The 26708-nt window shown below is 48.5% G+C and overlaps 1 protein-coding gene and 8 non-coding genes across 9 annotated transcripts in view; all 9 read right to left on the minus strand.

Moving 5' to 3' along the window:
- prrc2b (proline-rich coiled-coil 2B) overlaps nt 1-25981 on the minus strand; it is a 34463-nt gene extending 8482 nt beyond the window's left edge. Inside the window, 23 exon segments of the mRNA XM_042058839.1 lie at nt 720-1001; nt 1361-1437; nt 2079-2220; nt 3773-3888; nt 4910-5097; nt 5389-5637; nt 5639-5913; nt 5916-7599; nt 9003-9213; nt 9692-9884; nt 11645-11829; nt 13119-13455; nt 14650-14803; nt 14960-15047; nt 16231-16394; nt 17298-17425; nt 17925-18316; nt 18950-19093; nt 19259-19322; nt 20147-20249; nt 21989-22166; nt 22622-22800; nt 25793-25981. Of these exon segments, the coding sequence (XP_041914773.1) occupies nt 720-1001; nt 1361-1437; nt 2079-2220; nt 3773-3888; nt 4910-5097; nt 5389-5637; nt 5639-5913; nt 5916-7599; nt 9003-9213; nt 9692-9884; nt 11645-11829; nt 13119-13455; nt 14650-14803; nt 14960-15047; nt 16231-16394; nt 17298-17425; nt 17925-18316; nt 18950-19093; nt 19259-19322; nt 20147-20249; nt 21989-22166; nt 22622-22736 (5469 nt within the window). The 5' untranslated portion in view covers nt 22737-22800; nt 25793-25981.
- On the minus strand, nt 7832-7958 carry LOC121681083. Its single transcript, XR_006021958.1, has one exon. It is a non-coding gene; the product is annotated as a small nucleolar RNA SNORA71 (small nucleolar RNA).
- On the minus strand, nt 9311-9437 carry LOC121681084. Its single transcript, XR_006021959.1, has one exon. It is a non-coding gene; the product is annotated as a small nucleolar RNA SNORA71 (small nucleolar RNA).
- On the minus strand, nt 10644-10770 carry LOC121681086. Its single transcript, XR_006021961.1, has one exon. It is a non-coding gene; the product is annotated as a small nucleolar RNA SNORA71 (small nucleolar RNA).
- On the minus strand, nt 12396-12517 carry LOC121681091. Its single transcript, XR_006021967.1, has one exon. It is a non-coding gene; the product is annotated as a small nucleolar RNA SNORA71 (small nucleolar RNA).
- LOC121681080 lies at nt 13963-14089 on the minus strand. The gene has a single exon (XR_006021956.1). It is a non-coding gene; the product is annotated as a small nucleolar RNA SNORA71 (small nucleolar RNA).
- On the minus strand, nt 15330-15457 carry LOC121681090. The gene has a single exon (XR_006021966.1). It is a non-coding gene; the product is annotated as a small nucleolar RNA SNORA71 (small nucleolar RNA).
- On the minus strand, nt 16922-17048 carry LOC121681087. The gene has a single exon (XR_006021963.1). It is a non-coding gene; the product is annotated as a small nucleolar RNA SNORA71 (small nucleolar RNA).
- On the minus strand, nt 17633-17759 carry LOC121681081. The gene has a single exon (XR_006021957.1). It is a non-coding gene; the product is annotated as a small nucleolar RNA SNORA71 (small nucleolar RNA).
- Nucleotides 25982-26708: the final 727 nt, after the last annotated feature.

A 26708-nucleotide genomic window follows, 5' to 3' on the forward strand; every position in this document is an offset into this window, starting at 1 on the left:
ATACTAGTGACGACACACCAATGCTGGGATTTCATAAGCTAGGTCATACATTTCATAGGCTAGTTCAAACTAACTGTTCTAGCATCTGCTCTGAGAACAGAACACTTGAGCTACGTGCCTGGTGCAGCCTGCCTGTCGGTGGTGATCACAGCATCATATGATATGATACGATGCTAAACCCGACAGCATCATATGATACGATGCTAAACCTGACAGCCTGCCTGTCGGTGATGATCACAGCATCATATGATACGATGCTAAACCTGACAGCCTGCCTGTCGGTGATCACAGCATCATAAGATACGATGCTAAACCCGACAGCATCATATGATACGATGCTAAACCCGACAGCATCATATGATACGATGCTAAACCTGACAGCATCATATGATACGATGCTAAACCTGACAGCATCAGCATCATATGATACGATGCTAAACCTGACAGCATCATATGATACGATGCTAAACCTGACAGCATCATATGATACGATGCTAAACCTGACAGAATCATATGATACGATGCTAATCCTAACAGCATCATATGATACGATGCTAAACCTGACAGCATCAGCATCATATGATACGATGCTAAACCTGACAGCATCATATGATACGATGCTAAACCTGACAGCATCAGCATCATATGATACGATGCTAAACCTGACAGCATCATAACGAGGGCTCAAGGGCTTCAGGACCAAAACGCGTTTGACTCACATTGCTGGCGAGGGCGTCCTGCAGCTTGGTGACGGGGATGGACACTGGCACTGGCGTGGAGCCGGGGGGCAGGCTGAAGTCCGAGTCCTTGGCGCTGACGCCAAACTCGATGGGCGGCACGGGCAGCACGTTGTCCACGTGGATGTCCACGCCGTTGACAGGAGTGATGGGACCCTCGAGCCGCTCCACCGCCTCGGAGCCCTTCCTGTGCTTCAGCGAACGCTCGTTACCGATGGGGCCCGGCTTGTGCTCCTTACTCTGCTCTGGGCCTGCGTCAGAGTCCTAGAGAGAGAGAGAGAGAGAGAGAAAGAAAGAGAGAGAGAGAGAGAGAGAGAGAGAGAGCGAGACAGAGACAGAGAGAGAGAGACACAGAGAGAGAGAGAGAGACACAGAGAGAGAGAGAGAGAGAGAGAGAGAGAGAGAGAGAGAGAGAGAGAGAGAGAGAGAGAGAGAGAGAGAGAGAGAGAGAGAGAGAGAGAGAGGGGCAGAAAGAAAGGAGAGATAAGCGCTCAGTTCAGGTTTCAATACCCACATTGCAAGTCCCTGTGTCTTTGAAGAGTCTGTTGAATACCACTCCAATTTACTTGAACTAAAGGCGTGTGGACACAGACAGACACGCAGCAGGCACAAGCCAGCTTTACCTCAGAATTGGGCTCGCTCCCTGTGTAGGACACTTGCTTGGTCCAGGAGTCTCCACCAGATGACTGCACAGTGAGGGCTGCAGAGGATATGAGAATGAGGCATTACTACACAAACACCTGTATTAACCAATGAGAATGAGGCATTACTACACAAACACCTGTATTAACCAATGAGAATGAGGCATTACCACACAAACACCTGTATTAACCAATGCGAATGAGGCATTACCACACAAACACCTGTATTAACCAATGAGAATGAGGCATTACTACACAAACACCTGTATTAACCAATGAGAATGAGGCATTACTACAGTAACACCTGTATTAACCAATGAGAATGAGGCATTACTACAGTAACACCTGTATTAACCAATGAGAATGAGGCATTACTACAGTAACACCTGTATTAACCAATGAGAATGAGGCATTACTACACAAACACCTGTATTAACCAATGCGAATGAGGCATTACCACACAAACACCTGTATTAACCAATGCGAATGAGGCATTACTACACAAACACCTGTATTAACCAATGAGAATGAGGCATTACTACACAAACACCTGTATTACCCATCACCACTAAGGAGCACAGGTAACAGGTGATTGTGAATAGTGTAGGCCTCACTATTAATATACCAAGACACACACTGAGATGGGAAGGTGGAGTACAGTGTGTGTGTGTGTGTGTGTGTGTGTGTGTGTGTGTCCTACCTGAGCTGTTGGTCTCCCAGATCTCTGTGCCCAGGTTGCTGGCAGATAGCGCCTCCTCTGGCTGCTCCATGGAAAGGCTACCTTGCTTCTTGGCAAAGCGTGGAGGCATCTTGGATGGCATCGGTCGACTCTTCACACCCACCTGGCACCACCACACAGCACAGCACAGCACATGATCAACATCACACCGACAGCACATGGACTACCACATACAGAAACATATGGCCAGGACACCCTTTTTAAGTTCACTTAGAAAAGAGCAGCACTGTAGAAAAGAAGGAACGTTTGTATTATATGCACCTATAAGGAATTTTTTTTTTTGATGAATTCAAAAAACATAAAAGATTTTACAAATGTCTCCACAAACGGAAATATGTATACTATTGGGGGGAAACACACTGCTCATGCCTAGCTGCAGATTATATCCTCAACTGCCATAAGACAACAGAAAACATAACACTTATGTATGTACATGTAAATACTTTGTTTGATAATTCAACTATTTGACTATGCTATGCAGTTTTGGCAATTTCTTTGCTGTTTTCTTGCTTTTTGCTCGCAGGTTTCTCTGCAGAGCTCCTCCTACAGCTTCGGAGTGTATGATTTACGACACTCCTCGCTCGGTCCGTCTGCTGTTTCCTCTTCCCCTGCTCCTCCAACAACGGTTCACTCGCTTCCTGCTTCTTTTCGCTGAGTCTGCCATGACGAATGTCTGAGAAACTCCATCGCTACCTTGTTCTAGCCGGTGCCTGGCGTGTATGTGTTTAGTGCAGTAAAGCAATTCGTTACATCGCGAGGCTGCGAGACTTTGTCTCTGAGGCTGTCGGGCCCCCGGCCTAAAATTGCAAGGGTGGTTTTTCCACTCACAGGCGCTAGGGGGAAGCGAGGCGTTCAACCCAAAAAAAGTCATATAACCATTTCAATGACTCTGAAGCTGTTCAGTTAAGGTAAATTAAACAGAAAAAACGGCATAGTTTGCCTTTAAATTGATTTATGTATATGTGTCTGTAAGTGTAGGCATGTAATATGAGTTTGCATAATTTTTATTTTCTTTCTATAGCACTATTGCTGAAGCTATTACGGTCCTTTTCTACAGTAGAGCACTATTGCTGAAGCTATTACTGTCCTTTTCTACAGTATAGCACTATTGCTGAAGCTATTACTGTCCTTTTAGTAGCATTACCATTTATCCTTTTTTACTTGCTTTCCCTTTCATTATTTAATTTGATCTTTATACCAATATTAATGTAAAGTTGATTATTAACATATTATACCTGTATACCTATCCATGGCAATAAAGCACCATTTCATTTGAGAGAGAGAGCGAGAGAAAGTGTAGTGTGAGGGAAGGAAGGAAGGAAGGAAGGAAGGAAGGAAGGAAGGAAGGAAGGAAGGAAGGAAGGAAGGAAGGAAGGAGAGAGTGAGAGTGTGTGTGTGTGTGTAGTATGACCGTGTGTGTGTGTAGTATGACCGTGTGTGTGTGTAGTATGACCGTGTGTGTGTGTGTAGTATGACCGTGTGTGTGTGTGTAGTATGACCGTCCGTGTGTGTGTAGTATGACCGTGTGTGTGTGTAGTATGACCGTGTGTGTGTGTAGTATGACCGTGTGTGTAGTATGACCGTGTGTGTAGTATGACCGTGTGTGTAGTATGACCGTGTGTGTGTAGTATGAGTGTGTGTAGTATGAGCCTCACCGCAGCACCCTGCTCCTTCCTCCTGTGCTCGTCCTCTAGAGGGCGCCGCTGCTTCTTAGACAGAGCGTCCTGGAACCCATCTGGACTGGGAACCGGCCCTCCTGCCTCCGTCTCGACTGGACACAACACACACACACACACACACTCAGTGTGAGCATTCACCAACTATACACATCACAGACAGATCATACACCAACGCTGAACACAATCAGTCTTTCACAAGTAGTACTGTGTGTGTTTAGGATCAGTGGCCGGTTGCACAAAGCACCTTAAGTTTTTTCCCTTAACTATGACCCTTAAGACTTAATTTCTCCTCAGGTAAGGGATTTACTTAAGGGTGTTGCACAGAACACCTTAAAATGTTTCCTTAGTTAAGGAGAAACCTCAAGGGATTTACTGCACTGAAAGGGATTCCACGGAGATTGTTCAACAGCTGTAGCCTAGCTAACTGCCTTTGCCGCGATGCTGTTAGTTAACCCACCGAACACAGTGCTTATATCTTATCATTCATCTTACCTTAATAATATTAGCGGAAATTATCCAGGTAGCAAGTAAAACATGTTATATACATGAACTGAACAATACTAGTTGGCAAGTTAGAAATGATCCTGACTGTCAGTGCACCAACGTTTTGCCTAGCGAACCGAACCGAAGCTCATAGGCTAACAAGACATCCACATGAATTGTTAACGTTAGCCTACGTAAACCAAACAATAACAATACGTCATGTTTCTGATAGGCCTATCTATTTGACAGAGGAAGCATATTTTGATATTGTTTTGAATGGTCAAAAGTAGTTAATAAACTTCATTTATCAGCATCAATTCAGTTAATAATATGGTTAAGGTAGAGTCAGATGTCCCTTAGGATTTTCCCCTTAGTTAGACTACTAAGGTCTTTTGTGCAACAGTTTAAGGGATTTCTTACAAGATAAGGACAAACCCTTAAATACTAAGGGAAAATGTTAAGGAACCCTTAAGGAGAAAACTTAACGGTGTTTGTGCAACCGTTTTTATTTTAAGGGACCCTTAAATCAGATTTTAAGGGAAAAACTTAACTTAAGGTGCTTTGTGCAACCGGCCACAGGCCTTGGAGTAAAGGAGTCTCTCAACCACAGACACACACACACACACTTACTTGGGTAAGCACTGATGTCGTACTGAGAGAGTGCCTCGGCCATGTCCCCCTTCATGCTGCGGGTCTTCAGCTCCTTGTCCAGCTTCTTCCCGGAGCTGTCAGTGGGCACCGACTGCAGGTTCTCGTCCGATGTGTCCACGCTGTACACAGAACCGGAGACCAGACTCGCCGCCACTTCCTCAGGGGTTCTACAGAGCGGAACAAGGAACAGATACAAACTCAATAACAGGCCCCACGTTTGATTATTATGCTCATGTTCCTTAAGGAACATAACTCCGATCATGACGGGCCAATGACTAAGCACAGGGGGCAGACCTCAAAGGACAGCTGGATTGACAATTTAATGCACAACATTGTCATGAGCCGACTGGACGAAACAAAGTCAATATGGAAATGTTTTGAATTCATTTCATTTTCAGAAATCAACTGCAACGTTAAATGCAGACAGATTTACTTTTGCATAATGAAACAAAATTGACCTTTTGCAGGCGGGAGACACTCCATTCTGCCAGCTGTCGTTGCGATTGGCCGAGCCAGCCGTGGTGGGCGTGTCTCCGGCACGGCTGATTTTGCCCCCCTCCAGGACGGGCGGCTCGCCCTTACGGTTCTGCCGCTCCACCAGGGGGCGCTGGCTGGAGAAGCTGCGCTTGGAGTGCTCCCTCTTCTCCCCGGAGCCCGGCTCGCTGTGGCCGGAGTCGGACGGCACGTCGCCGTGGTGACCGCTCCCCCCCCCCGCCGCCTCCGCGCTTCTCACGCCAGTCGCCGAAGTCGCTGTTGTCCGAGCCGGACTCCCAGTCTTCGCCCTGCTGACCGCTGCCCATCTCGTGAGCTCGGCCGCCGCCGCCACCAGGGTAGTGGCCGGGCCAGCCGTCCTCTCCGCTCTTGGCGCGTCCAGGCCAGGGGTTGCCGAAGTCTCCGTTGACGTACTCGTCGCTGTTCCACTGGCCGCCGGGCTCGCGCTCGCGCAGGCGACGGAAGCGGGGGGGGCTTGTCCTGGCGGGGGGGGGCGTCGGCGGCGCAGGGGCCGGTTGTCGGGGTTGTCGTTGTCCACGTAGCCGTCCCCGTCTGTCCCACCTCCTCCTCCTCCTCCTCCTCCTCGCTCATCCACGCCGTTCTCGATGAAGGAGCTGGAGAACTTCTGCGCGTACTTGACCGGCTCGCGCTCTGCCGGCGGCCGTCGGGAGTAGGAGTCGCCTCCGAGAGCGTAGCCGTTCTCCTGGGCAGCGCCGCCGCCGGCCAGCTGGGTAGAACGCCCTCTCCAGGTGGAGATGTCCCTGGAGCCGAAGCCGCGCTGGTACCCTGCGTTGAGGCGCGGGGGCAGGGAGCGTCCGAACCCTCGGCTGGGCTTGGCCTTGTCCCGCGCGTCGCTGCCCGTCCCCTGCTCGTCCGTGTACACTTTGTTGGACCTCCACGAGTCGCGGTCGGCCTTCTTGCCGCCGTCTGCGGGAGCTGGGTAGCCTCCGTCTCCGTTCTCCGTGGCCTTCTGGCGGCGGCGCTTGGGCAGCTCCTCGTACTCGGAGGCCTCGCTCAGCGTCTCGCTCACGTTGCGTCGCCGCGGCTTGCCTCGTGCGAGGTCCTCGGCCTTAGCGAACTCCCTCATTCCACGGCCCCGTCCGGCTCTCTGGGAGTTGCCGCCGCCGTTGTTGTTGCTAGCGCTGCCGCTGCCGTACCCGCCCCTGGAGTTCTCCCCTCGGGCGCCCCGGCCGCCGCTGCCGCCTCCACGGGCGCCGAAGTCCCGAAAGCCCCGTCCTCGTCCACCGCGCCCGGCTCCCCGCGCCCCGGCGAACGCCTGCTCCTCGTCGATGAAGATCCAGTTGTTGCGGCGCGGTGCGGACGTCTCCCTGCTCTCCGGCGCGTCGCGGGCCTGCGTGTGATGACCCCTGCCGCCCGTCTCCCAGCTGTTCTCCTTGTTGTCCTCCTCCGGGGCTTGGTGCTGCTGCTGCTGCTGCTGCTGCTGCTGGTCCAGCTTCTCCCCGCGGCTCGACGCAGTAGCCGCATACCTCTCTTTCTCCTCAGCCTGCTGCTGCTGCTGCTGATGCTGATGGTGCTGATGGTGCTGCTGCTGCTGATGGTGCTGCTGCTGCTGCTGCTGCTGCTGGAGCATCTTGTCTGCGGCTTGTGTGGCCGAGTGTCTACTGGGCAGCGGCTGGTTGTCCTTCTTCAGGTCGTACACGTTGGTCAGCACTTCCTTCTCCAGTCGGTAGGGGACCTGCTTCTCCTCTGGCTCGACCTTGGGTTTCTCATTCTCCTTGTCCTCGACCTTGAGGGCCTTGAGCACTGGCCGCTTGATGGGCCCGGTGCGGCGCGAGAGCGGGCGGCTGCCGGACTCCGACGGTTGGCCGACGACACTGCTGCTGCTGCTGGACGAGCCGCCAGGATCGGACCACTGCTGCTGCGGACCGTCCTTCTTCAGATGCCCGTCCTTCCTCCAGAAGTCCGCCTCGTAGCCCTTGTCCTTGTCAAACACTTCGTCGCCTCCGCTGCCGGCCCGCTGGTGCCGGGAGGCCTCCTTAGCGTCCGGTTTGGCGTAGTCTCCGTCTCCGGTCTGGGAGCGGCCACCGGTTGCGTCGTGCGCGTCTCCTCTTGGCCGGTAGGTCTGGTGGGGATGGGGGTCGTCCGCAGCGGTGATCTCCTGGCACTCGCTGCCTCGGTCCTCGTACGAGTCCTGCTGGGAGCAGGCCCGCTCACTCCTGAGGGAAACACGACCAGGGAGGGCAACCAGGCACACAAATAAACAATAAGACCAATCAGGGCAGAATAACATACTAAAGAGCAGAGATGTACAAGTCCTATTTGTTCACTAAAGAACAGACAAATATCCATTATATATCCTACGTTTATAGAGCAGACAAATAGACATTATATATCCTACGTTTATAGAGCAGAGAAATCTTTGTTGTGCCAAAGTTCAGAATAAAAACATGTGTGAAAGATACAGGGTTTGTCAGGAACAGAGGGTCCAGCAAACACGGGAAAGACTTTCAGCTCACTCTTCCTGCAATATCAATGACCTGGCAACCATCACGCCACAGCCACTTTCGATACAGGGTGAACAGCCTGGCCCTCCCTGAATTCCTACACAATGTCTAACAACTCCAAGCTCTAAGGGTGTACTTATAATGTCCACATGGAGCCCTATAGGTGTACTCATAATGTCCACATGGAGCCCTATGGGTGTACTCATAATGTCTAAACACATGGAGCCCTATGGGTGTACTCATAATGTCTAAACACATGGAGCCTGAAAGTGTTGTGAATCAGCCTCATTTCTGTAAATGTACATACTGCGTACTTCTTATGGTCATCTGTGATTTTTGTACCCATGTGTACCCTGTGTGTGTCTTTGGTCTGTATGCAAGCATACTTTGTTTATCCTTGAATTCAATGTAAGCTTGTCTAGAGGCCTTTTGCCCATCACCAGGTGTGAAATGTTAATGCTTGTAGAACAGCATGTGTCCAGGCCTCTGAAGGACTTCCCAGGAAAGGAGGTCGTTTTAATTAAAAGACAATAGAAGCTGGCCAAAAGGCCACATCCCCCACACACCACACCTTTACCTTGCATATTCATACTAGTAGGTCACGCCTTCTCTTTGTGTGTAACTTAAATTTGGTAGACTGTTTCTGTGTAGTCAGAGAAGTAGGAGAATACTGAGATACTGGTGAAATCCATGATGAGGTGAAACAAACATGTACTTCTCTACCTTGAGGGCCACTGGCCCCTCATTGAAAAGAATAAAGCCTGGATCCTGATCTTGCATCATCCTGATTGAGTCTTAAGAGAAACATGGTAGTAAAAATATACCATCAAGCCCTATGGGTGTGCTCATAATGTCCACATGGAGCCCTATGGGTGTACTCATAATGTCTAAACACATGGAGCCCTCTGTGTGTGAAGCCCTGTGGCAGATGAGATTAGGTAAAACATCGGCACACAGGTAGAACCAATAGATGATCGTACAGAACCCCAGCTTCAGAAAATAAAAAGACTCCTTCCTCAAGATGGGAAGACAAGAGAGGCAGCCCAGCTCTAGGAGATCCTAAACAGGGCTGTTACGCTACAGTGAGGGAAACCCCTTTCCCGCTTTTCTCTCACCGGTCATCTCCTTGGCTCCGGTCACTGCTCTCCCTCTGCCGCTGGTAGGGTGGGGTGAAACTGCGGGCCGGGTAGCCATCTTGGCTCCACGGCGGGTAGGGCTCAGTGGAGGGGGCTCTCCTCTCAGGGAGCATGCTGGGGTGGCAGCTCTCGTCTGAGGCAGAGCCGGGGCTGTTCAGATGCTCTGGCTGCATCATGGGCTTCATCATGCCTGAGGACAAACACAGATTTAGTCCAAACGCTTCAGCTGCCATAACAGGAAGTCTCTCCTGCAGAACACAGCGCTCCACGCTAGAGGGGCCAAGCCGTGTGTGAAAGACACAGGGTTTGTCAGGAACAGAGGGTCCAGCAAACACGGGAAAGACTTTCAGCTCACTCTTCCTGCAATATCAATGACCTGGCAACCATCACACCACAGTCACTTTCGATACAGGGGTTAAAACCCAATACTTAAATCTTAAGCATCTATTTTAAAAACCCATAAGCTGTTATATGCAACTAAACTTTTTTTTCCCCCCAGTTAGACTTGTGGTTTTGGTGAAAGTTGTACAATGTTTAAAACTCAATCCATCAAGCACATCTAACACACCAAAAAATCATGCTATCACAGCATGAACCAAGCCTGGGGGACTGAACCGCACAGTGGCCATTCCCCGAACACTCCCTCCCATCTTCCGGGGTGCGCTCACCTGAGGAGTGCACAGCGTTGGGGTAGTAGTCCACGGGGGAGCGGCCCTGGGCCATGCGGGGGTCCATGTAGGGGGGCATCATCATCCAGCGGGGGTCGAAGCCGAGCACATGAGGGGGGTAGTAGCCGCGCTGAGGGGGGGCACCATGACCCGTCTGCTGCTGCTGCCACTGCTGCATCTTATACACCTGCTCCTGAACACACACACACACACACACACACACACACACACACACACACACACACACACACACACACACACACACACACACACACACACATTTAGAGATCAAATATACAGTTAGACATAGAACACTGCTGCATCTTATACACCTGCTCCTGGAACACACACACACACACACACACACACACATTTAGAGATCAAATATACAGTTAGACATAGAACACTGCTGCATCTTATACACCTGCTCCTGAACACACACACACACACACACACACACACACACACACACACACACATTTAGAGATCAAATATACAGTTAGACATAGAACACTGCTGCATCTTATACACCTGCTCCTGGAACACACACACACACACACACACACACACACACACACACACACACACACACACACACACACACACACACACACATTTAGAGATCAAATATACAGTTAGACATAGAACACTGCTGCATCTTATACACCTGCTCCTGAACACACACACACACACACACACTTAGAGATCAAATAGACATATAACACTGCTGCATCTTATATACCTGCTCCTGGAACACACACAGAAAAATTCCAAACTTTTTCAAAACTGATTATCTATTCTTTAAAGACCCTACTTTATAGTTGAGCTTTGATATTGTTTAAATATTGTAAATGTACAGTTATGAGCAAAAAATCCAAAATTTCCAAAGACTTGACTGAAGTCAAAAATATTATATCCTAAGTTTATAAAGTGGAAAAACTGCACCAAAAAATGTCTGAAAGATACAGGGTTTGTCAGGAACAGAGGGTCCAGCAAACACGGGAAAGACTTTCAGCTCACTCTTCCTGCAATATCAATGACCTGGCAACCATCACGCCACAGCCACTTTCGATACAGGATGATATACAAGGGCCTTTTCTAAACCCATGGCCTATTAAAGTTTTGCTGTTGCATTAATGTAGATATCTTCAGTTACTCAACAGCGTTTTGTGAGGGCTTTAGCATTTGATGGGGAAAAAATATGATTCCAATATCAATACTAAGAATTCCAATAACAACAATGCAAGGAGACAGCTTTAAGTAAATATTTCTTAAAATGATCATCAGTGATCAGAGCATCTTACAGTTTGTTTGTTTGTTTATGTGTTGTGCAGCAGATATTTATATTCCTGCCAACAAGAGAGCCCACTGGGTATTTAGTCCCGGACACAGGACTGGGCTTTACTCTAGCCACCCTGGCACAGGACTGGGCTTTGCTCTTGCCACAGGACTGGGCTTTGCTCTTGCCACCCTGGCACAGGACTGGGCTTTGCTCTTGCCACAGGACTGGGCTTTGCTCTTGCCACCCTGCCACAGGACTGGGCTTTGCTCTTGCCACCCTGGCACAGGACTGGGCTTTGCTCTTGCCACAGGACTGGGCTTTGCTCTTGCCACAGGACTGGGCTTTGCTCTTGCCACAGGACTGGGCTTTGCTCTTGCCACATAGCAAAGCAACTTGGTAACAAAATCTGATGGACTACAGAAGTGGCACTGGGCAGAGAGAGCAGCCTCAGAACCAGTTTACGAGGCGGCAGGCAGAGACCAGACGCACTCCTATGAACTCCCCCACAGCAGAAATAACGCTGCGGCTTCATGTCTGACTGCAAACGCTAAGCCCTCCAGTGCCGTAAACATTCCCCCTCTTTGAGCTGGGCCACTTCTGATAGCGTGGCATGCGGACACTAATCCAGGGGAATTATGGGATAAGGTGGTCAGAGCGGGCGGCGGCCTCACCTGCTGCTGCTGCTGCTGCTGCTGCTTCTGGAAGCGGGGTGCCACGGGCTTCTGGTGTCGGCCGTAGTCTGGCAGCGGGGACGTGGACTCCGCGCCACCGCCCTCCTCGTCGTACCCGAAGGCAGGGCTGGCGCTGTCTCCGTACTCCTGGCTGGGGCACTGCTCGGGCGGCAACTCTGATACGTCTGCGTGAAACATTAACAACAACAACAACAACATCAAACAGTTAGAGTTTCAGACCAAGACGTGTGTGAGTGTGTGTGTGTGTACAAATGGACAAAATGCTCAGATATAAACACTGATATCCACAGGGGGCATTGTAGTCTCCACTAGTGCCATGTTTTGAGGATTTCAACATGCTGGGAGATTAGTGGAGATCATTGGAACGCAGAGAGTAGGAGATCAAGCACCTCTTGGACATTTCACGCACTCTGGCCCTAATCTAGTTAGTTAGTTAGGGATCAGGGGCAGCTGTGGCCTACTGGTTAGCACTCTGGCCCTATTCTAGTTAGTTAGTTAGGGATCAGGGGCAGCTGTGTACTTGAGTACTTGTGCTGCTACTGGTTAGCACTCTGGCCCTATTCTAGTTAGTTAGTTAGGGATCAGCTTTATACAGCCTCACACAGAAGATTGCATTTTATATGAAACATTGACTATTTAAACATTATAGAGCAGAGAATTTTTTGCACAGAACGATGTTTGTTTGTTTAATTAAGCAATTTCACCAACCAAGGCTATTTAATGGCCAGAGCATTATTACAGGGTTTGTCAGGAACAGAGGGTCCAGCAAACACGGGAAAGACTTTCAGCTCACTCTTCCTGCATTATCAATGACCTGGCAACCATCACGCCACAGCCACTTTCGATACAGGATGCTAAGGGCATGTTAGCATTTCAATAAGCAGCACAAGTACTCAAGTTCTCCAAGTAACAGCAGCTACTGACTAAACCTCAGCGCCCAGCACCGTAAGACACGTGCTAGCCGAGAGCATGTCATGCTATACCTGCTATAACACTGACCTACACATATCCCAACTGTTTCTGAGAGGATCTCCGAACCGGTCAGAATTCCTATCAAATCACAGTTTACAAACACAAGGTAAAGGAGTTGAAAGGCATCCAAAGCTTTTTAAGCTGTTCTGGTGGAGATCAGCTACGTGAGCAATATCAGCACTAGTATCTCTCGGAGGAAAAGAGGCTGGAGACGCTTGACCTACATCACGTTCCTGCGCGGTATGGCACTGCTGTTCAGGCGCTCCGGACACCAACTGGAACTACCAAGGAACGACACAAGTGCGACTGCCCAGGGGCAGTAGTTCAAACGACCAAACTTTGCGTCCTTGTTTGCGATTGAGAGTTCGAACTTCCTTTTCTAGAAACACCAAATCCAAGAGTGATGGAGCGAACTACCAAGGTTGCGACGCAAGTTAGCAAACGACGCTTTGTAGGAACGAGCCCCAGATCGGTCTCTGACCTTTGCCGGTGTAGTGCCAGGCCTCCTGGTGGTGTTTGGCGGCATCTCGGCTGGGCGAGAGGGCGGCTTCTCTGGCCTCGGGATCTTTCGGGGGGTCAGCGGGCCGCTGCGGCCTCTCGCTCTTCCCGAACTTCTCGTCCAGCTTCTTGAGCTTCTCGGCGCAGGCGGCCAGACGCTCCTCGCGAGCACGCCGCTCCTCTTCCTCCCGGCGTCGCCGCGCGCGCTCCACCGCCTCCGAGAGCTCGGCCGACGCAAACTTCCCCCGCGACGGGCCCGGACGCTGACCCTCCTCCGGCTCCTCCGCAGACTCACTCGCCACACTGCCTTTCTGCTGCGGCTGGAGAGAAGGAGCGAGGGATGGAGAGAGAGAGAGAGAGAGAGAGAGAGAGAGAGAGAGAGAGAGAGAGAGAGAGAGAGAGAGAGAGAGAGAGAGAGAGAGAGAGAGAGAGAGAGAGAGAGAGAGAGAGAGAGAGAGAGAGAGAGGGGGGATGGAGAGATAGAGATAAATAGGGAGAGATAGGAAGAGAGATGGAGAGAGGGAGGGGAGGATGGAGAGATATAAATAGGGAGAGATGGAGAGAGAGAGATGGAATGATTGAGGTGAAGAGAAAGGAAAAACAAAAAGGAATAATTAGGAGAATTCGCACTGTGTGATGCGCACTAGAGAGTACGCACTATTACTCAATACACACTATTACTCAAATGAAGAGAGTTCGTACTGTGTGATACGCACTATTACTCAATACGCACTATTACTGAAATGAAGAGAGTTCGTACTGTGTGATACGCACTATTACTCAAATGAAAACTCCAGGTAGGGGAGGGTTGGCTAGTAAGCACTCATTGTCTGAAAGATACAGGGTTTGTCAGGAACAGAGGGTCCAGCAAACACGGGAAAGACTTTCAGCTCACTCTTCCTGCAATATCAATGACCTGGCAACCATCATGCCACAGCCACTTTCGATACAGGATGAACACATTGATACAGGCCACGATCTGTTCTGTTGATCTGGAAATAAGATCAGCTCGGGTCCCAAGTGTCTACCGCAAGATCTACATCCATATATGACCTCTATCTCTATACTGTACATCTACATCCATATATGACCTCTATCTCTATACTGTACATCTACATCCATATATGACCTCTATCTCTATGTATACTGTACATCTACATCCATATATGTATACTCAACATCTACATCCATATGACCTCTATCTCTATGGATACTGTACATCGACATCCATATAGGACCTCTATTTCTATGGATACTGTACATCTACATCCATATAGGACCTCTATCTATGTATACTGTACATCTACATCCATACATGACCTCTATCTCTATGGACACTGTACATCTACATCCATATAGGACCTCCTTCTCTATGGATACTGTACATCCATATAGGACCTCCATCTCTATGGATACTGTACATCTTGTAATATTTTACAACAAGCAAACATGACTTTCAAGCAGTGACTAATAGGCACGAGTCAGAAATCTTTCCCAGGTGTGTTTGAGCTCACCTGGGCGTCGGGGGGGTAGCGGCCGTTGGTCTTCCTGACAGGCACCAGCTCTTGGTGGCGGTGGTACGCCTCGTCATCATTGGCATCGTGGGGGTACGCACCCTCACCAGAGCTGAAGGAGGCCTGGCGCTCACGGAGGTTGTCCCACTCACCCCTGCGTCACACACACACACACACACACACACACAGTTAGTCTAGCCCAGGGTGTGGGGTTCTGTGCAGGTGTGGGGTTCTCGGCCGGCATGTGGGGTTCTGTGCAGGTGTGTGGGGTCTCAGGTTGCGGGGGGCTGCTAGAGAGCCTTAGACTCACCAAATCTTACTCTTGTCCCCGGCCGCATGATCCTCCTCGTCATCGCTGAACTTCAGTTTCTCGCTGTAATCCACTTCCTCATGGAGGCCTGCTCGAGGGCGCACACGCGCACACACACAAGATTGAGATTAGACAGGAGGCTTCTCATGCTGTTGCGCACACACACAATATTGAGATTAGACAGGAGGCTTCTCATGCTGCTGCATTCAGTCGGAATTAGAGGCTCCTCTGTTGCCACTGACTTAGAGCAGATGGTTTGTTTGTGTGTGTGTGTGTGTACACCAGTGTATTTGCAGCCTAAATGCACAATGTAGACAACTCTACTACATATATTGAGGAAGGGGGAAAATGTGTGAAAGATACAACGATTTGTCTGAAAGATACAGGGTTTGTCAGGAACAGAGGGTCCAGCAAACACGGGAAAGACTTTCAGCTCACTCTTCCTGCAATATCAATGACCTGGCAAACCATCACGCCACAGCCACTTTCGATATAGGATGCTAGTGACTGGAGAGCGCTCGACCTGCTCATTGCTCAGCTGCCACTGCTTCACAATTGCCAACCTTCAGACACACTTTCCCTCCCACGACAGAAGACAAGCTGAACGTTTTTTCATCTAATATCTTAAAAACAAGACAGTTTGGATTTCTTTAATTGTATGTACATAAGGGGACTGTATTAACCGTGTGTGTGTGTGTAAGAGGACTGCTTTAATCGTGTGTGTGTGTGTTTAAGGGGACTTCTTTAATCGTGTGTGTGTGTGTGTGTATATATATATATATATATAAGGGGACTGCTTTTAGATAGAGTTCAATACAAAAGGACAGAGGAATGTTTTAATGGTGTTTTTTTTTAAAAATGATCGTTCCGGTCCTTGATTGTGATTGGCTGAATCACGTTCGATGCCGTTGTAAAATCCAGCACAAACATACACCTTGACCGCATTCCATTCTATATTACTGCGCTACCATAACTTGATACAAAAGTTAAAGTAGCTTCGTCTCGACGTTGCTTGGCAACCATTCAGATAGAGGAAATATATTTCTTGGCGGAAGAATGACTATCTATGAATAAATCGTTACATTTCTCGTTGCTTTACCTTTACTTTATGCAACTTTGATAGGTATTTATAGCAACAGTTTTAGAAAAGCAAGTACACTCGCCCCTTAGCTGTTGTAGAATCAGTGTAACCTACGGCCTCTCGGGGCTTATTGCTTAAGTAAATTGAGGGGGTAGTTTGAGTGCGGTCCATCATGCGCTAGAGTCCTTACCAGCCCAGCCATCCTCGCAATCCTTGTCCAGGTCGTCCAGATCCTTCAGGTCCTCGGGGTTAATGATGGCAGGGCGAGGGGCACGGTCGCCAGGGCGACGGATGGGGCGAGAGGCGAGGCGAGGGGGTGCCCTGACGAATCGGTTCTCTCTCCTCACCTCCCCGCTGCACAGATCACACACACACACACCATAGGGAAGACAAACAGAGAGCAGCCAGTCAGTCAACTCAGATTCACTCTCAAAACAGCAGCAGACCTATAGCTGAAAGGCCAGACCGCTTTGCATGCTGGGGGACATCAAAGGAACCCCAGGGAGAACATGCCAAACCACCTCTAACCAACAGAGCGGCCTTTACAATATACCAACAGAGCGGCTTATACAATATACCAACAGAGCAGCCTAGATATACAAACCACCTCTAAAATATACCAACAGAGCAGCCTAGATATACAAACCACCTCTAACCAACAGAGCAGCCTATACAATATACGAACAGAGCGGCTTATACAATATACCAACAGAGCAGCCTAGATATACAAACCACCTCTAAAATATACCAGAGCAGCCTATACATACAAATACCAGTTCATTGGTCCTTCAAAAAGAGACATGCAACAATGTTTTGTAATAACTCATGCTTGACAAAACAATGCTAATCATAGTAGCTTCATTATAAAAACAGAGTTGCCTTGTCTGAAAGATACAGGGTTTGTCAGGAACAGAGGGTCCAGCAAACACGGGAAAGACTTTCAGCTCACTCTTCCTGCAATATCAATGACCTGGCAACCATCACGCCACAGCCACTTTCGATACAGGATGAACATATGGTCAGTATGATGACCATTTAGTGTCTGTACCTGCATTTTAATCCTTCATAATTCATTTGAATTAATTAGTATTTTCCTTCATAGAAACAGTAGCCATCGGATCTAAAAATCTGACCAAAGCATGATGGTTACTGCTTATCCCGTGCCGAGAGACTTCAAACGGTCCACATGCACTCTTCCAAAACGGCGCACAGAGAGAAGTGGTTGTTCGTGCGGCGTCCATGCCTGCTGGGACTTACTTGACGGGCTCGGGGGCAGGGAAGGATGGTCTGAAGTTGGGCCTGGCGTCAAAGCGCATGGGGGCGCCCGCTGCAGGAGGGGCATGCTCAGAGGTGCCAGGGGCGTCTCGCGGCTCTTTGGGGCACATCTGTAAACAAAAACACCAAACAATTAACACAAATAATAACATTATTCTGGACAAATCCAATGCTTATGAAGTCAGTTCCTCCATATACTTACACTTTAAAACTGAGACACCCATCTTGTACCAAGTGTTATAAGAAACATTGACTATTTAAACATTATAGAGCAGATAAATCTTTACACTGCACTTGAGAGCAAAACAATTAGGACATGTGTGAAAGACACAGGGTTTGTCAGGAACAGAGGGTCCAGCAAACACGGGAAAGACTTTCAGCTCACTCTTCCTGCAATATCAATGACCTGGCAACAATCACGCCACAGCCACTTTCGATACAGGGTGAACAGCCTGGCCCTCCCTTAATTCCTACACAATGTGTGAGAACTGCAAGGTTGTACTGCACTATGGGTTTCATGTGTGAGAACTGCAAGGTTGCACTGCACTGTATGGGTGCCCTGTACTTACGAAGGCGGGCAGCATGTCGTGGTAGGTGCCCTGTACTTACGAAGGCGGGCAGCATGTCGTGGTAGGTGGCGGCGGCGTGGTGAAGCTGGTACTGCAGGGCGGAGGGGGCAGGGCGACGCAGGGGCTGGGCAGGACGCAGAGAGGGCTCCTTAGGGTCGGAGGTCGAGGAGGAGGAGGAGGAGGAGGAAGCAGCAACGACAGCAGCAGCCGTGGAGAGGCTGCCACCGGCGGCGGAGGAGGAGGAAGAGGAGGAGGGGGGAGGAGGAGGAAGGGGGGACGCGGCGTCAGCCGCACCTCCTCCTACTCCACCAACACCACCTCCTCCTCCGCCGCTGCTGCTGCCACTCTTGCCCTCCGAGTCGGAGGCCGCGCCCAGCGGCAGGGCGAAGGGCTGCAGATTCCTCCCACCACCCTCCCTCCAGCTCGTCACATCTGAGAAAGGGGGGGGGGGGAAGAGAGAGAGAGAGAGAGAGAGAGAGAGAGAGAGAGAGAGAGAGAGAGAGAGAGAGGGGGGAAGAAAGAAAGAAAGAGAGAGAAAGAGAGGAAAGGGGGGAGACAGAGAAAGAGAAAATAGAAAAGATGAGTAGAGACCGAAGGGGAGAGGACGAGAGCAAAGAGAAGGGGAGTAAATGAGTTTGCAGGTGCAGGATGGCAGGATAGAGCAGAGGAAGAGGAGGAGAAGAAGCGAGAGAGGAGGAAGAGAAAACAGCCGTGAGCTTATAGGATGAGGAGCCTCCAGTTGAGTGTCAGTTTGACGAGCGCTCAGGACTGCTGGCAGCACTGCCTCTTCAGGGGGAGTTATCGTCCTTATCTAAAGTCGGCTTTTAGAAAGGTTCACTTTTACACTGCGACACAGGCCAACCTATGACCTCTGGGTAACCTTTCAGACATCTAGGCATGGTTACTGTTCTTTGCCCCCACGCATACAACATGGTAATTTGCACTAGACGTTTAAACTACACATGGTTACTGTGACCCCCCCCTCCTTTCACACACAATGGTAATTTGCAGTAGACGTTTAAACTCTGCATGGCTACTGTGCCGCTCTGTGCAAATGTGACTCACTCTGGGGGCGGAGGCTTGGTCCTGGCCCATACGACGGATCGTAGACGCTTCTTTCCTTGCCAGCCTTGTCCTGTTCGCCAGCTGCTTTCAGCGTCGGAAATTCCTCGTGAGAGAAGGGCTGCAGTCGGTTTGAGCCCCTTGAACCTGACACACACACACACACACGCAAGGTGTTATGGGGAGAGCCAGCACACTATGGGGGAAGATAAAGTGAGGTCTAAGGAGATTTCATCTATTACACCCATAAAGGGTTTCAGATTTTAGATCAGGGGGTTTGATTCAAACATCCACTTTAACAAGCAAACTCACCATCTTGTTCTACTGCCTTTCCATTTAGCTGTGCCCATTGCTTTGGTCCACCTGTGTTTGTGCTCTGAGAGAGAGAGAGAGAAAAAAAAAAGCACACACACACACACACACACACACACTTTGATGAGGGCAGGCTTGTGACAGTATGGTGCATGAATGCATTAACCTGAGCAGTCTTCTTATTTAACCTGAGCATCCTTCTGATTTCACTTTGGTTAATTTCCATGTTAGCCAGACGGCTGGGCTCTCTGCGGTAGTGTGTGCTCTGTGACACTATGGCTTGGTACACACTCTTATGCGGTGTGGTGGAGTAACTATGGTAACACACTCTTACGCGGTGTGGTGGAGTAACTATGGTAACACTCTTATTATGCAGTGTGGTGAAGTAACTATGGTAGCACACTCTTATAATGCGGTGTGGGAGTAACTATGGTAACACACTCTTATAATGCGGTGTGGGAGTAACTATGGTAACACACTCTTATAATGCGGTGTGGTGGAGTAACTATGGTAACACACTCTCATAATGCGGTGTGGTGGAGTAAGAGGTGCTGAGTCCGAGCCCTGGGACACACTGCATGGGTTGCGTTTGTGTGATGGCGGCATTACAGCACCATGTTAACAGGCGAAGGAGAAGGGTTAAGGGTTCTTATGCAGTATGGAGAGTTCTGCAGCGCGTGTGGGTGTTTAATAGGGTTCTTATGCAGTATGGAGGGTTCTGCAGTGCGTGTTTAATAGGGTTCTTATGGAGTATGGAAGGTTCTGCAGTATGTGTGGGTGTTTAATAGGGTTCTTATGCAGTATGGAGGGTTCTGCAATATGTGTGTTTAATAGGGCTGTTGCTGCTGCTGCTGCAGGGGTGGGGTGGGGTGGGGAGGGGTGTCCTACCTCCTGGCTGGCTACTGCTGTTTGCTTCTGAAGATTGGAGACAGATTTCTGTAAAGCCAGCTGCGGCTGCAACTCCGGCAGCTGTGCTGATGATGCAGTGGAACTGTGGAGGAGGGGGTGGGGGCACAGGTAAATAAACAAACAAGCAACCGACTCCATAAACAAACAACACACAGTACCATCAGACAGACGCCACCGTGACCCTGACAGAGCACAGAGGGCAATCACTGCACCCTCACAGCAGTTGCAGATGACCACAAATGCAAATGACCGTGCGCCCACAGACTGCGGGCACTGAAATGGTCACACACACACACACACACACACACACACACTACAGCAGCAGCCCGAGGCAAACACACAGATCCAGCACCAAAGGGACTGCGCTTGAAGGTGACGGGGGACTGACAAGGCACAAGACAGGGGACTAACAAGGCACAAGACAGGGGACTAACAAGGCACAACACTGACGCTCAAGGCTGTCAGGCAACTGCCCCAGAGAGCACATATCGCCCCATATACCGCCACAGAGAGCACATATCGCCCCATATACCGACACAGAGAGCATATGGGGCCAGAGAGCATATATCGCCCCATATACCGCCCCAGAGAGCACATATCGCCCCATATACCGCCACAGAGAGCACATATCGCCCCATATACCGCCACAGAGAGCATATGGGGCCAGAGAGCATATATCGCCCCATATACCGCCCCAGAGAGCACATATCGCCCCATATACCGCCACAGAGAGCACATATCGCCCCATATACCGCCACAGAGAGCATATATCGGCCCAGAGAGCACACCCACATTTCTAACATCAGGGAGACAGGGTCTGCAGTGTGGGCTCAGATATCCTGTTTACTCACAATGTGAGCTCCAAATTGAGGTCAGGCTTTTTGCTCCTTCAAAGGAATAGGCCTCTGCACTGATTGCTGGATGGTGATGATCTGGTCACTTTGCCAAAGCTTCTGGTTCCTCTTCCTCCCTCCCACACAAACACCTTTAGGTGCCCACACATCACCATCGCCACACACACCATCGCCAGAGCACACTCCACGACCACCCACCCACTCAGGAATTCAATGAGCCAGCCTCACCTTGGCCATTCACTCACACATACATCCGGCTAACACACACACACACATGGCTGAGACTCTGTTCTTGACAAGTGACAGGGAGACCACATCATGACTAATTCCACACAAGAAACCCCAAGCAGTGTGTGACTGCAGTGTTTCGTGATTTACCTGAGCATCTAAAAGAGTTACTTACAGAAGACCAAGGCAAGGCAAGACCAAGCTCTTTAGTAATAGAGTGACAAACTACATCTTGGCTTCAGAAAAACGCCAGGAAGGTAAAGACTATGCTAAAATGTACCGATAAAATATTAAGATGGGTAACTCATGGCTAGATCACAAAGGTAACTCATGGCTAGATCACAAAGGTAACTCATGGCTAGATCACAAAGGTAACTCATGGCAACTAATGGCTAGATCACAAAGGTCGATCACTGACTGCATCCATTCAATCCCATCTCTCCTGTACTGGATGAGGAAAATCAACCCATAAACTCCCCATTACTCCACCCAGTTAAAAATGTTCAAAGAAAATAAAACAAACAAAAACACTTGAGTTGTGGATATGTAGTCAGTTTTCCTGTGGTGGATATGTAGTCAGTTTTCTTGTGTTGGAGATGTAGTGGCCTCTCCTCTCCTCTCCTCTCCTCCTCCTCCTCCTCTCCTCCTCATCCTCTCCTCCTCATCCTCTCCTCCTCATCCTCTCCTCCTCATCCTCTCCTCCTCATCCTCTCCTCCTCATCTCCTGTGGTGCACATACCTCTTTTGATCGGGTTGTTCTGGCTTGTTTGCCCATCCTGTACCGTCTTTGGGCACAATAATCACGTTGGGGTCGTTTCCTTTGTTTTCGGACTTCAGGCTCGGCAGGTGAGCAGGTGGGGGCATCCGCCGGGCAGCGGCCACTTTGCCAAGACTTTGCAAGCCATGTCGTGGAACAACTGGGACCACCAACGAGAGAGAGAGAGAGAGAGAGAGAGAGAGAGAGAGAGAGAGAGAGAGAGAGAGAGAGAGAGAGAGAGAGAGCGAGAGAGATAAAGAAAGAGAGTGAAAGAAATGTGTGAGAAGGAACAAACGAGAAAGAAAGAGAATTGGTGAGAATGAGAGAGCAAGAGAGAGATAATGAGCAAGAAAGAAAGGGTAATCAGAAGCTTAAGCATCCAAATGCACGACACAACCAATATCCTCCAGCTCTCAGAGACGTGCTAACTCCTCGACTTCGCCATCTGTTTTCAATGAGACTCAGATAACATTCGACTTCATGTTGAGGACCAGCAGATAGCTAGCCACAGCACATGGAGCCTATTTGCATTCCATCTCTCTCTCTCTCTCTGGAGCATATCAGACCAGAACAGGGTACATGGAACACCAAAGACAGACAGGACGGTGACCTTACCTGTGGTTTTCTGAGATTCTATTGCCTTTCCCTTGTACTTTTCAAACAGGCTGAGTGAGGAGTACTTGCTTTTCCCATCCTTGGACTTGGTTATTTGCCCCAAACGATCGGACATTGCGATGTAATGTCATCGAGTATGGAAATTTGTCTTTACGCCTCTTCCTCTATGCCGTCGGTTTCTGTAAGGAGAAAGGAGAGCTTTCAGTACCTGTGTTTCCATGCACTTCAGTATCACGGTTATGATTAGGACTTTGAAGCGGTTTTGTGTGTACACACGTTAACATCATATTCCGATTTCAGAACCCCGGACAATATACTGTTCCGTGTATACACCATATTCTGAATGTGATCAACAAGCCTCATAACCGGGTTACTGAAGTCAGAGTAAAAGCCGTCAGTCAGCCCACCAAACCAGACGGCACGCTACCTGCCGGCGGGAGCAAATTAAAAGAAACGGCATCAAAAGCATAGTAGACATGAAGGACTGTTCAACGAACAAAATTAGATATTTCTAATGGTAGGCTATATCAGTTGTAGCTGTAGCGGATGTCATTCCACGCACAACTTAAATGACTCACAGTAACAGCGTTTCAAAGGTTGAACTGTGCTCTGATGGGCCCCACTGTTATAACACACCCCCCCCCCCCCCCCACACACACACACACACACACACATATATATATATATATATATATATATACACCCCCTACTCTGAAGCCCAACCAGGGGTGTGTGTGTGTGTGGGGGGGGGGGGGGGGGCAGGAGACTCAGTTGGGGGGGGGGGGGGGGGGGTGTTGGGGGGGAGAGAGTGAGACGAGACACGAGACATGAAAGAGTCCGCTAGATAGGAGTGACGCATGCAACCAAACACACGCTGCACCACACACAGCACTGAGAGACAGAAAAAGAAAAGATGGATAGACAGATTAACTAAATTGAGAAAGGAGAGACAGTGGGGGACAGAGAGAGAGGGGGAAATGCACACAACTCCACCATAAGCCCGGTGCCCCCACCCCACTCTCTAAAACACGCTTGGGTTATAGAGGTCTCCGAGCTGCAGAAAGGTCCTTCTGTCCCCACTCAGGGTTGAACCAGTGCAGAGAGGTCCACATTTAGCTGCCTAGGTGACCACTAATATGCCTGAAATGAGCTGGGAATTGGGACACCAACTGAGCATCTTTCTCCCTCAATGTAAGTGTGTGTATGAGTGGTTCTCAGTGGAGCACGCTGTACCATGCTTAAGGCAACTCCTTAAAACTGCATGGTCAGTTTATGTCTTGGGTTAACTGAGGTCCTCAGCACTTCATCATTGAAATACACGGACTTCTAAGTGTGTCCTTTTACATGATTCTGATGCTGCATATTCAATGGTGTATGCAAAGAAACATATTCCTTTGAATGATCTCCCTTGCTTAGCAACTTAAATGATTATTAAACGTTCACTGCAAACTAAGACACAAGTCTAACACATTTTCGTTATTGAAATGGGTTACAATTCCATGGTATTGAAATTTAAACACCACTATCCATCGCACCCCAAGCTATTCTCTTTTAAGATTTAACGTTATTATTTGATAAACTCGACTAAGACTTTTAAATTGAATCAGTGTCACGCTTGACCTGTGTGGTTCACAAGGCTTTTGGATGTATTTCTAGTCTCAAATGTGGCCTTCAGAGGAGAAGCAAAATGGATGAAAATGTTCGTCTTAGGATATCGCAGACATGACAAAGCTTCTAACGTTTAAGTTACTCTCCGCTTAATGATAACGTTAGCCATATTGACACAAAATAGATTCGACTAATAATCGGAAAGCTGCAGTTCTAGCCAGTGAAATGGCCCTCGTAAGAAACATGGTCAATGTTGTTGATGTTACATGGAATCCTAAAAATCTACATAGCGGTTTTGAACAACCGTTAAAATGCTCTAGATAGGCAGGCACCCATGTTATCATTCACGTTAACTTACATGAGACACTGTTAGCTGTGCTAGCTAACGTTTATATCCATACTACACGTAAATACTTGAAACAAGGAGATATTAACACAGCGGCGTACTTAAACTAATGTTCACCAATTTGACTAAAAGAACGGGACTAGAAGTGTTTACACAAATTCCCGAGAGAAGCCGGGGTTTCGCAAGACCGAAAAACGACAACAGGCTTGTCAACTAGCTAGTTGGCGAGGGCTAAACACGCAACCTGAGATTAACGTGAGCTAATTCACTCTAGTGATAATGTGTCAACAAAGTCAAAACGTTAAAGAAATATATATAACAAGGATGGCAAAGACAGAACCTTAAATCAGTTGAAAAGTGCACAGATAACGTTAGACAAAAGGGACGTCAGCCGTCCCTCTCCTGTCCATTTGCTAATGTTAACGATAACCAAGGTTAGCTGACACTTGCTAACTTAAGGGCCTCCTTGGATATGGATTACTTCAAAATTTACTTGACTGTGATTTGACCCATATAGCGTGCCATGTAACGAAATCCACGCAAATCACCAACAAGCAAATGCGGATTATTTCAATCAGTGCCACCCCTGTCCGAATTGGTCAACGTTAACCTCAAAGGCGACAACAGCAAATGTTAGCGATGGCTAAGCTAAGCATGTTTGCAACTATCTAGCAATTTAGGCCATTTGAACCCATATTCGCTCGAGTATTTGTAAACACCGCTAGCTATCTTGCGCGTTGTCTATACTTTCCTGTTTCTAATGTCTAGCCTAATAGCAAAATAAACTGGACGTTTTAATACAAGTAAGTGAACTTCCCTAAACATCCACATCAACGTAGCTAGCTCGCTGCTGGGAGCTAAAAGATAACGTTAGCCAACTACTGGAGTTGGCTGCCATGATCGCAAGAAAACACTCGCTTGGATTAAAACTGGGCCAGAGGAATATGCAAACTTTGGCCTGCTACATATCATACATGTATAGTTGTTTGTGAAGCGAATTCCCGTGCATTAAGAAATGTTAACTAACATTAACGCAAATTGATGTTTGCCGACTCCGCATCCTTTTCGGATGCATAGAGGAAAGGCAATGTATATTGGACAAGGCGATTAAAAATGGCTGCAGCCCAGAACAAAGCAACAATAAAACTAGGGAGGAGAGCCTGAACTAAACCACAGAATGTCGACATATCTTCATCTATAAAATCACCAGAACTTACCAGTTCCACGTAAAACGATTAGTTAAGGTCACCTATGACGATATATTTCCTTATGGTAAGATTATTTTCAAGGATGGATAAAGATTGCACAGCCAATTCTTTATCTATTTTCCCGTTCACTTGTGTTGATAGTAGGACCTTCCCGGCCTAGAAATGAAAGCCTATGCTGTCGTCGACTGTGGTGGCGCTGTATACGGAAATGACGTTGAAACAAACAACGACTCCACGTGTTCTCTTCGGGTACTGCAATCTACAGAAAAATTACACAAGTGACGGGGCTGTTTAGAAAATATCCACAAATCGAATTTAAACGCTAATTTTACTAATTTAAAGATATTATTGTTATGGATAATCAATGTTATCATTGAAGACATTCTTCGTAATATATTGTGTTTATATTGTTTTATTCATAGAAACACCTTCAACGGAGTGCAACATTAACAGGGTCTCTGGTTGGTAGATTTTTGAAAGTTTCCTCTCAAAGATATGGTGCCATCTGGTGAAATCTAGATGGGACACTTTTGAAACCCCCACCCACACCCACTCATGAGGACAGCAGTCAGGCTGAGTGCAGCTTATGCATGAGGTCAATCTACCTCTGACCTCATGACCCTGAGAGCTGCAACAACACCCTTCTGGTCCATCTGATCCCATGATTGACAAAAGGACCTTACATCAGCAGTTAGTCGCCTGAGCTTGATACATAAGATGTCTGTCCCTAGTCTGTGATGGACTGACCATTTTGTCCACACACTTATTTCCTGTCTTTGACTACCGGTATCAGAGAGGGTTAAAGCGTTGCTCTATCTTGCTAGTAATCAAGGATATTTGCCGGTATGTCTGTCTGTCCCCTCTGTTACTCTTCTTCTCTCTGTGTTGTTAAATAGGTGCATAGCAACACCAAGATGGACACCTA

The sequence above is a fragment of the Alosa sapidissima genome, chromosome 13 (assembly GCF_018492685.1).
Source record: "Alosa sapidissima isolate fAloSap1 chromosome 13, fAloSap1.pri, whole genome shotgun sequence".
Lineage (NCBI taxonomy): Eukaryota > Metazoa > Chordata > Actinopteri > Clupeiformes > Clupeidae > Alosa > Alosa sapidissima.